At 46.6% G+C, this 10,950-nt stretch overlaps 1 protein-coding gene across 4 annotated transcripts in view; it reads left to right on the plus strand.

Annotated features, from left to right (window-relative positions):
• The window catches only part of RGS6 (regulator of G protein signaling 6), a 296,480-nt gene extending 288,631 nt beyond the window's left edge, over positions 1-7,849 (plus strand). For all 4 annotated transcript variants that reach the window (XM_068162146.1, XM_068162148.1, XM_068162147.1 and 1 more), the window contains one exon: positions 3,507-7,849. In XM_068162146.1, the coding sequence (XP_068018247.1) occupies positions 3,507-3,557 (51 nt within the window). In that variant the 3' untranslated portion in view covers positions 3,558-7,849. The remainder of the gene's footprint in view (positions 1-3,506) is intronic.
• Positions 7,850-10,950: the final 3,101 nt, after the last annotated feature.

Here is a 10,950-nt window from a genome sequence, read left to right on the forward strand (position 1 = left end):
GGGAAAGGAGAGGTAGAGATGTGGGGACAGCCACTGGCTTCATACTAAACAAAACATGTGAAAGGAAAAATAATTCATTTTAGTTTAGTTCTTTTTAAAGAAACTGAGTGTTCTTTGTGCCAGACTTGCACATTGCAATAATTCAAAATTTCCTCACTCTGTCAGGCATTTCCCAGAGGGAATCCTGGCTGAGTGTCAGATGTGTCCTGCCTTTTTTTGGCATGTATTGCACCTGACTATGAACTGATAGAGCCACCTGCAGCCCGCAGAGCAGCCTTTCACCTGACTGGGTCAGATGCTGGGGAGTGGGCCACTGCACCATCCTGAAGGAGCTGTCACTTGTGCTATGCTCTGGCATTCATCATTTGGCCACCATGAGCGTTTTGTGTCTCCTGATGGACTTTGTGCCTAAGAAGCCCTGGAGGGAAACACCTGAAACAGAAATCCTATGGGCTAGACTCTCAGCAGGTGTAAATTGGTGGCAGTTCTGTGAGAACAACTAGCTCATGTGGATTTACCTTGGCAAATGGATCCCATCCAGCATTTCCACCTTTAACAATTTTTGCTCTCTACTTCACTTTAGTAATAGGAATCAGATACTGGGTTTCCTAACAAAATGTAGTTTTTTCTCTGATCCTCTATTTTTCATTTTAATGAGGATGTCTAAGATGAAAGAATCCCAAACCAAATGCCTGCATCTCACCCACCTCCAGCCCACAGATACTCATATCACTCAGACCCATGCCCTGAGCCTGCCACCTCTCTCTCTGCACTGGATTGAAGCAAACTCTCCCACACTATGGTGCCGGTCACTGGGGGCCACTCCTGCACCAAAGCTGAACATCACACTTACACCCCAGCACTCTTGCTTGTATCCAAAAATTGCACAGCATTAATCCCAGAGTGTGATTTCAGAGATCCTTTCACCATCTGTGTAATCACAGAGGTGGACACAATAGCTGAGCAGACAGCATTGCTGCTTGTTTCTTGCTGTCTTAAAACAGAGCTTCTTCCACCCATCTGTTTGTATGCCCCAGTGCATGAGGCTGGTTTGGCACCTCATGCTTCTCTGACTCAGTTATCCTCCCGGACAGCCGGGCTCCACTCTGGGAACTCATCCCAACCTGCAAGCAGGAATTCTGGTGCAGAGCCAGGGGTCCTGGGCTAACACCTTTCCTGCAAGATGGGGGAGCTGCAGATGGAGCCCACTGCCTTTGCCAGCAACTAGAAGTATAAATCCATGAGAGAGGTTTTAATCTGTGCAAACCACAGCCACCGGCTCCGTTTCTGATCTGCCACCTTCTCCAGGACAGCCTTGCCATCAGCTGCCCTCTCCCCTTAGCCTGCTTTGAACACAGGCTTGTTGAAATCAGGGCTGGATGTGAAACAGAATTAGCTTCTCACCCTCACTGGACCCTGATGCAAGGAGCTGGCGTACCCCCAAGCCGCCTGCCTGTGAGAAGATAACAAGAGGAACTGCCTGTCAGAGATTAGCTGGAGTCTGACTGAGTAGTCATTATACAAACCAAAGGCTTATTTGGGTTTTTCTTCTAAGGAAATATCCAAATGTAGGTGGAAACTAACATTTCTTTCTTTTAAAAATTATTTCTAAACCCAGCTGTTTTATTCTTCTAGAAATCCACACTCACACCTTTATCTTACTCTTCCCAGAAATGGGATTCAAGAGCTGATAATCCATAGTACTCTTTCTACGGTATTGCTTAATGGCAACAAAACGATGGTTGTGGATGCAGCTCCTAAAGCACTGCCATGTTGCCATGCAGAAGGCTTGTGCATCTCCTGGGGTAGCACTGGGCTGAGCATCCCAGAAATGGATTTAAATATTATAATAATAATAATAATAATAATAATAATAATAATAATAATAATAATAATAATAATGATGTATAGTGAAGGAAAGCATACTTGGTTAAATAGCAGCAACACTGGCATGTCTCTGAGCTCTAGGACGGAGTTGGTCCTTCCCAAGCCATGCCCTGAGTGCGCACTCCATTGTTGGGACAGAGGAGGCACAGAGCTGTGACTGTGGCTCTCTGGGCCCTGGCAGGACAGCCCAAATGCCAACAGTCTTTCCAGCAGCCGACTGCCGACGTACAAAAAGCAGCCAGATTAGACCATGTGTGTTTGTGCAGCCGAGCAAATTATTTGGTGGAAGGCACACATCTGAGCAACAGAACGAGGCTTCTGTAGGGAACAGTTGAATCCTCCTGTAACAGCCCTAAAGGGGAAGACTTTAGAAGGGAGGGGGAGTGTTTCTTTTTTACTTAGGGTGTTAACTTGTTAAATGAGGCTTCTTTCAGACGACTTGCTAAATTCTACATTTCAGATTTTCCTACGTTTTGCACATACTCCTTTTCACTGTATAATCTGTTTCTCCTGCTCTTTTTGATGCTCATTCTTTCAAACAGCAATTAGGAAGACTTTCTGCTGCAAAGGAAATCTTGGCTAAATATAGTAACACAGAGGAGGTTGTTGAAGAGCTGCTAGGTATTCCACAGCTCTCTGGTATTCCCTGGATGTTTCTTTCAACCAAGAGACTTTTTTTTTTCCTTCCCTTTAAGAAAAACCTGATTTTTCAAGAGGAAACGCTCACCAAAGAAACACAGCAAGTGGTGCAATACCTGAAACAATTTTTCAGTTACATCGTTAATCACAAAGCTGTCGGTCTCCCTACAGATGTCCCCTTCCCACTGCCTGCAAATAGGCAAAATTGGCTGCAGGTCCTCCCTTGCTCCAGAAAGCAGGGGCTGCATGGCGTAAGCTGTGAAGGGATTCAGACATGCAGGCAACCTCCCTCATCTGGTTCTGACAGTCACTGGATGCCACAGCCTGGCAAGTAAGGCTGCTATGGCCACACACCCACGTGTGTCTTGGATAGGTGGCTGGGGAAAGTAGGGAGGCCATAAGGGAGTGAAGTGACAGGAGACCAAGGAGTGGGCAGGTCGGGTGGCAGCAGGGTAGTAACAGATTGAGCTGTTTCTGAAATTGCTTCTTTTCTAGGTCTGTTTCTGAAGGATGCTGTGCATTTGGTTCTGGTTCACAGGCTGTGGGAGGGACATCCTAGCTTTCACTGCACCCTGGGTTCTACAGCCCTTCCTGACCTGGGGTACTGTTTTGCCACCAGTAGCACAGTTCTGGGCAGGATGTGTAGCAGCAAGCATAGAAAAAGGCTTTATTTCACTAGTTCTCATGCAGCTGGAGAAAGGAAATACAAGACAGTGTCCTGGGACACAGCCTTGAGTGATAGCCACCTGGATATCACCAGCCACAACCCCTTGCCAAACCATCCGCCTGGGGCAAAACCACAGGCACCCGAAATGCTGGGGACGTGCTCAGCCCCATCACCTCCCTCCATTTTGGCTGGGAACAGACACGTGTTCCGCTCTGGGGGAAAGACCCCCACCCCTCACTTACAGCCAAACCGTCCCACAGCATCACTCACACCTCTGTGTCTCTTCTGTCTGTCTGTCTGTCCTTCCCTCCAGGGAAAGTCTCTGGCAAGCAAGCGTCTCACAGGCCTGATGCAGTCCTCCTGATGGCTTCAGCTGACCACCCCGTGGAAGAGACACGTGGGACTACTGCTGGGGAAGGGGCATTTGGGGGAGAGCAAGTCCCTGTGGGGGAGAGAGCCTGAGCAAGCACAAGTGGAGAGCCACATGCTGGGGGAGCGCCTCTCTTCATAGTTTACATCGACGCTTTCCTTGCTGCACAGCTTCACACAAATGCCGAGCTCTGTGCAGGTACTTTGTTTCTGACCAGGGTTTGGAGGAGCACACTTCACCATACACAGAAGAACAACAAGGCAAGGGCTTGCTGTCTTGTTGTCGAAGGAAATGGACCCAGCTGCCACCTGGAGAAAGAAGAGCTGAGAGAGATTGATATTTTCCCTTCATCTCTTCTCTCCCTGGCACAAACATGGCTGAATAGATGGCACTGCAATCTCACTTGCTCCCTTTCTTGTGGCCATCTGGACCAAATAAAACATCTGCTGGAAGCTGCTGCTGCTTCTCACAAAATCTCAAATTAGTTTCTCCTGCAGATTCATTGACTTTAACGTTTGTTTTTCTTTCCTTTGGCTCCCCTCCTTTAAAGAAATGTAAAAAACAAAAGGCCACTATTTAAGTTCCTCACTCGCTGTCCTTCCAATAGCATGTAGCATGTCCAGAGATGATGGCCAGATCCTCAGCTGAAGTCAGGAGAGCGTGAGTGATTTTCATCACCTGAGGAGGATCTGCTCCACTGAGTCAGACTCTGCTCCTGGTGCAAATCCTCTGATGTCAGCGGAATCGCTCTGCATGTGTGCATAGTGCAAACATGATCAGACTCTGCGTCACGCTCAGAAAGTCATGGTTTAGATGTGTACTGTACACACACACACACGGTATTTAAAAGTGAGTTGTTTTATATTGTATTTGGTTTTCTATTTATTTAAGGTTTTGCATAATTACTCAGTGATGGATGTTCAAACTGTACTCCAAGCACACAGAAATGGACTCCAACTCCAGTCCCAGAGGACTAAAATCTGCTCATGTGTATACAGGGAAAGGCAACTCTCATGTGGGCAGGTGTCAAAATTCCAGTCTACAGTGAGGAGGGAATTGATGGAAATGAGTCTGGCAGAAGTAGGGTGTGAATGGGCAGGGCACTGGGTGCCAGGTAACCCTTCCTAAACCACAGTGCACCCATAATGCTCAGATAACTGACTACATTGAGGAGCACCATTGTAAGAGTGAAAGTGTACCACTGGAGGAGACAAACTTCCACTAAAACTCGTCTGACCTACAACCCATGAATACAACTGCAAGAGCTGACCCCATAGCTTGTTTCAACCGATCAAGCGTGTTTGGATGAGGACAGAATTGAAGCAACTTTAGTTAACCCCCCCAGATATGCTAGCTACAGGTAGGAAACTGGACTGCATTCCCTTACAGTATATTGCCTATATATGAACATTTCAAGGCTCAATTGACTTAGTGCCACAAACCCTCTTGTATTTCTCAAGCAATTCAGATCTGAAGCATATGTGAAAATAGACATTTCTTGTTCTTCTTCACTCATGCCAAGGCAATTTGGCATTTTGTGCAGGTGGTTGAAATTAATGTATGGTTACAAGTCTGTATTCCTACCTAGGCAAAACCATCTAGCAAAGTAGATGGCTGACTATCAACAATATTCACATCTGAGGCAAATATTATTCTAGTATCTAAAGTCAATGTGTGTACAAAATCAGGCCAGAACAGTTTCTGTCACAAAGAGGCCCTTCCCTCTCTACCCATGACAATTTCTCATTGATACCTCTTTCTTTATCCTCCAGGAAAACTCCTGTTCCTGATTATACTTAAGGTCCACAAGATCCTCTACACCTGCATGAATGTACAGTAGAATATGAAGTATGGTATTTGTTCTTCACACGCACCTGTTCCCATAGACAGCCTGTTGTCTGAGGTCTTCAGATCTCATTCATCTTACATATACACACAGTTCAAGGACTGCAGAACCATTGTGGCTATGCCTGTACATTCATGTGGTATCCTGCCTTTGAAGGGGACATTTGGTCCCCTCCAAACTGTCCCTAAACAGGTCCTTGTCAGACTTGTTTGTCCTCTGTTGCCCACTCAGCCAAAGGGTCCCCTCGGGTAATCTCAGAGTCTTCACATAACAGGCCCAGTTGTCCATTCATGCATATTCATACATGTCCCTTATGTCAGCCCTAGGAAAATGCAAAGGCTGGTTCTTCTCAGAGCTTTGTGGATGGTCTTTTTATCTGTGTCAAACCTGGCCTTGCCATGTGTCACTGGAGCTCTGTAAACCAGCAGCTGCTCACACCCTAGGGCTACCCAGCCTCCAGGCTGAGGCATTTCCCACGGGAGGTCAGTCATATAAACTCCCAACCTGGTCTGCAGAGCATTCCTGAGTGGGATGCATATATAAAGCAGAGACATTAAAGTGTTACCAGGGTGGTCTCTGCTTTGCAATGACTTCCTTCTCCTGGGGGAAGGATGGGTAGCCCCATGGAGATACTCCTCAATGTCCTGTAGCATGGAGGCACACATGGGCATGATGGGAGGATGATCGTGGGTGCAGGAGACAGGCGGGATTTGGGTTATGCTATGTGCAGGGAGCAGCAACTCCAGACTTTAAGTTGGAGATGTGGCACTGCTCTGGGAGCACAGTGCCTTGCTCTGTCCTTCCTGCTCTGCTGCTGCAGGATGGTTGTGTTGCCTACCGCAGTGTTTTGCCTGTGGGGAATATGCTGTCTTTGAACAGTTGAGTGCATGGAGGGAATTTTTACAGCCACAGAGAGCATGCATATGGGTGTACATCAGGGGGCCTGGATGCTGAACAGCTTGCCATTTAAATGTACACTTGTGCAAGCTAATCTGCTCAGTAATGGCTAGCTGAGCGGACAGAGTTGTGTATTCTCTGGAGAGATGAAAGCTCTGCTCCTCATTTCCTGACTAAATTTGTCTAAACCAAACATGAGAATCGACACGACCTCCTCCTGGGAACATGTATGAACTGCTCTTCACTTGTCTTTTACTTCACATGTAACTACTTCCACATGAACCGTGTCCTTGAATTATTGCTTTTTAATGATACTGCTTATTCCAAGTGATGCTACTCTTGTACACTCACCAGTATCCCACTGAGTGTTGCAAGCAGTAATCTGCTGCTTTATAAGCGTCCCATGTCTTCCAACTACCTCATCATCCTGAAGATGAGTTAGAAAATCAGCTTTTCACCTCTATTCATGTTCTAAATGGCATTGTTTCAAGGAAAGGCATTTTGGAAAGCTTTTATGATGTCCACATTGTGCAAGCTTAGCTACAAAGCTTCCCATACTTACAGGGCTATGGCTGTGAAATATGGCTGTACACTGTTATTTGGATAATAGAGTATCTGGGGCATTTGTGGCTATTGTGGTGAAATGGCACCAGGACAAGCACTAGGAAGGTTCCACAAGCCTGGGCAGACAGCATTGGGCTTAAAGCAAATGGATTGATGTACTCTGAGTATAACTCAGCACTAAGATCCCATAGAGTACTGTAATAAAATGGTAGCAGGGCAGCCATAAAAAGTGGCAGTAAGCTGACATAATAATACCAGGATAAATGTAGCAATAAGGTACCACAGGCCACTGCAGCGAAGTAGCATTTTGATAATGCAGCAATAAGACACAACAGGGCCCTGCAGTAAATTAGTCTGGGGAACAAGGCAGTAATAAGGGTGTGCACAGACAAACGGCGATGCATTTGTGCCGGGTACTGCAGCAATAAAGATGTCCCAGTAATAAAGTTACTACAGTAACACCACCACGATGCACTGTAAAGTTGTATCAGGATGCTTCCATGCTGCAGTCAAATCCTACAAGAGGTGGTAGTGAGACAATGAAGACAAAATACATATGCCCCCATTTTGAGCTGCAAAATATGATTTGGTTTTCAGTAGCCCAAATTCTGGAGTGATTTCAGCAATACCAATCCTGGCCTGCTTACAGGGAAGCTGGGGCAGGAGCATTCCCCCGTCCAGTCTACTATTTCGGTCTGAAAGTACAAAATCAATTCATTGTCTCTTCAGCCAAAATGCCACAGACTGTGGTGAAGTTCTTGTTAGTCCTTATTCAGGTGAAACCCTGGTAATTTTGATGAGTCCTTTGCCTTGGAAAGGATTTGGCTCTCATCTTCTGGCATGAGTGATGCTTTTAGTCTACAATTATTTCTGTTTTGGGGTGGGGGAAGGGGAACCCAGCTACAGAAATCTGACTGTACTGGTCTGTTTCCTGAAATCCACAAATAAATTGAGCATCCTGGAAAAGTCAAAGCAATAAGGACCAAATCTGTTCTGTCTGTCGTACACATGTGCATGCATGAGTAACCAGTCCTGCTGGAATCAGTGCCACTCCTGGCTGCATCCATGGGCAGGGTTTGGCCTATCTCTGTTCTCAGTGGCTCCCCCTGGGTAACAGAAGTGTGTCTTTAATATTTTTCCTCCTTTCTTGCTTTTCCTTTCTTTTTTTTTTTTTTTTTTCATTTATTTTATTTCATTTATGTATTTTATTAATTAATTTATCTATTTTGTTTAACCTCTAACTAAAATGTCCTTAGGAAAAAAAATCAGTTAGCCATAAGACAGCATGCAGCACAGTGGGCAAAGTATAGATGTGTCCATTTGCTGCCTTTGTGCCCTTCAGCAGAGGGTAAAGCATTCTGGAAAATAACCAACAACCACTGTTGCATTCAATAATCATCAGACATGGAGGTTTAGTCAAAGCGTCTGTGTCAACAGGGAAGCTTGAATCGAGTGTGTGTGCTCGATAACAAGTTGTTCTCCTGGGAAAAGGATGTAAATAGGGCACCACTACAAACTCCTGACTAGCAGGAGGAACTCACAGCTGGCTCTCCCTCCTTCAGCCAGCCCAAAGAGATATGAATTTTCTGCCACATCTTTCCGACCCTTTCACAACACCTTTGCTATCCCTTTATGTGGCTTCCTCTGTCTCTAGCTGAGTGTGATCAGTTCAAGTTTTGAGCAGTGCTCTGATGTACCTTGGCTTGACTCTTGCCTTAAACTCCTTGGCTTGCTTTTACTGTGGTTTAATGATTAAGCAGGATTATTAAAGTAGAGCTCACAGTAGGGTAAGATAGGCTGGGTTATCATGATTTCATTTAAGCTGTGAGCAATTTTGCAGCTTCTCAACACTGTTTATAACCTTAGATGGGGAACAAGTGAGGCAGCTTCTCAGCAGAACAGTGAGCTGGTGAACAATACACTATCTTCATGCCCATACGTGCTTTGAACTTACTGGTGAGGAGAAATGCTTTGTAGTAAGAAAAGTAATCTCACGGCAGGAGAGAGCCAGACCTGATCAACTTTTTCATATGATACAGATTTTGCTTTGCCAGCCTCTAGCATCTGCAAAGCTTGCAGCTAAGAGCCAGCAACCTTCTAATCCTGCTGCTAAGCATTTGGAAACAAGCTTTTCAAAGCCTGTTTTTACAGAGCAATGCTATTACTTGAAGCCTTTTAATGTGAATTTATGGCTATTGCCACAAGTGTCAGTGTGGGTGCCCTTCCGCATTTGCAAGAGGAAAATGTGGACTCACCCCACACAGAGGCTGGGTCTTAATGGGCAGAATTCAGGAAGCAATTTGCAGGCTCAGGGCTCAGATGAGTTGCAGGTGGAGGAGTCTAATGCTGTATGATATGGGCAAAAAGTGCCCAGGTCATCCATATGGGGCTGACAGCAATGACGTTGGATTTACCAATATGTTCCTCTCTGGATACCCTGAAGCATCTTATGAGGCAGAGGATAATTCTCTGTGGGCAATAACATGAATCACAGAATGGGGTAGGGGTAGGGGTAGGGGTAGGAAGGTAGGAAGGGACCTCTGGAGACCATCTAATCCAACTCCCCTACCAGAGCAGGCTCACCTAGCACAGGATGGCATCCAGGTGGGCTTTGAATGGCTCCAGCGACAGTGGACCCATACCTTGCCTTGGCAGCCTCTTCCAGAGCTCCACTCCCCTCAACATAAAATGGTTCCTCCTCATGTTTAGGCGGAACTTCCTATGGTCAAGTTTGTGCCCATTGTGCCTGTCACTGGGCAACACTGATAAAGACTGGCCCCATTCTCCTGACACCCACCTTTTAAGTATTTATAAGCATACATATCCCCCACCCCCACACCCCAATCTTCTCCTTTCCAAGCTAAAACGTCCCAGGTCCCTCAGCCGTTCTTCATAAGACAGGATACCATTTACCTCCTTCGCCACGAGGGAACATTGCTGGCTCATGGTCATCCCGTTGTCCACCAGTGCTCCAAGGACTTTTTCCACAGAGCTGCTTTTCAGCAGATCAGCCCCCAGCTTGTACTGATACATGAGGTTATTCCTCCCCAGGTGCAGTATCCTATGCTTGCCCTTGTAGAACTTCACAAGGTTATTCTCTGATCTCTGGTTATCCCTGAATATTGTCATCTGTCAGAAAAGAGACTAAACTGAGCTTCTCTCACTCATCTTTGGGGACTAAAACCATGCTATCCTTTCATAAAGAACAGGTGACAGCCAGGCCTGAGCAGCACCTTCTATGGGTGGACTAGGAAAACCTCATCATGAAAGGTTGTTCCATTTTGGACCCTTGACAAGAGTTCTCATGTCCATCCACGTGCAGCTTGTTCTTGCATGCTGTAGAGCTTCATGGCCCAGCACTGTGGGTGTCTGATTCTTGTCAGAAATCAGTGTGGACCTGATGCCATGTGAATTAAGGCACACCAGATAGAAAATTCAGGCCATGCTTCCCACAGCATAACATTTGCCCTAAAAACATCTGAGATTCTGAAATGCCACAGTCTGCTCTTCATAGGTCATTTGGGGCCAAGCATAGAAAAATAAGGCACTCTGTCCATGAGGCTTTGCCCAGCACCAGGGGCTCACAAGCCCCAGGACCACATCTCCATACTGGCAGAGTGAAAGCTCTGGTGGACATGTGGAGAAGGCCCTCATGGCAGGTGACGGGGACTCTGGTGGCAGTTGCATAAGGGGCACAAAGATGGGTGGAGGGAAGCTCCCAGAGGGCAGATGAGATCTGTGCATCATCCTCCAGTGCCACCCCATCGAAACATCCCCTTACATGAACTCGCTGTTGATTGCCTTCCCTGCACAGCAGGAAAACATCCCTCCTCCTGAGTATTTTTGGTCTCATACAAACATGGAGGCCACTCAGGATTTAAGCTTTGGACACTTGTGGGCAGGGCTGAGAGCCAGCTGGCCAGGGCTGGGCGCAGCTGTGCCCGCTGCAGGGAGCTCCCGGGCACTGCTGCTGGGGCTGTGGGAGCAGAAGCACAGCTGTCAGGGCTGTGCCGGCCTTCTGTCTGCCTCTGCAGGGGGATTAAGCCCTTCCTGAGGCACCTTCCCCTTGTGCAAACACAG

This window comes from Melanerpes formicivorus, unplaced genomic scaffold (genome assembly GCF_026170545.1).
Source record: "Melanerpes formicivorus ecotype bairdi unplaced genomic scaffold, bMelFor1.0.p_v2 SCAF_62, whole genome shotgun sequence".
NCBI lineage: Eukaryota > Metazoa > Chordata > Aves > Piciformes > Picidae > Melanerpes > Melanerpes formicivorus.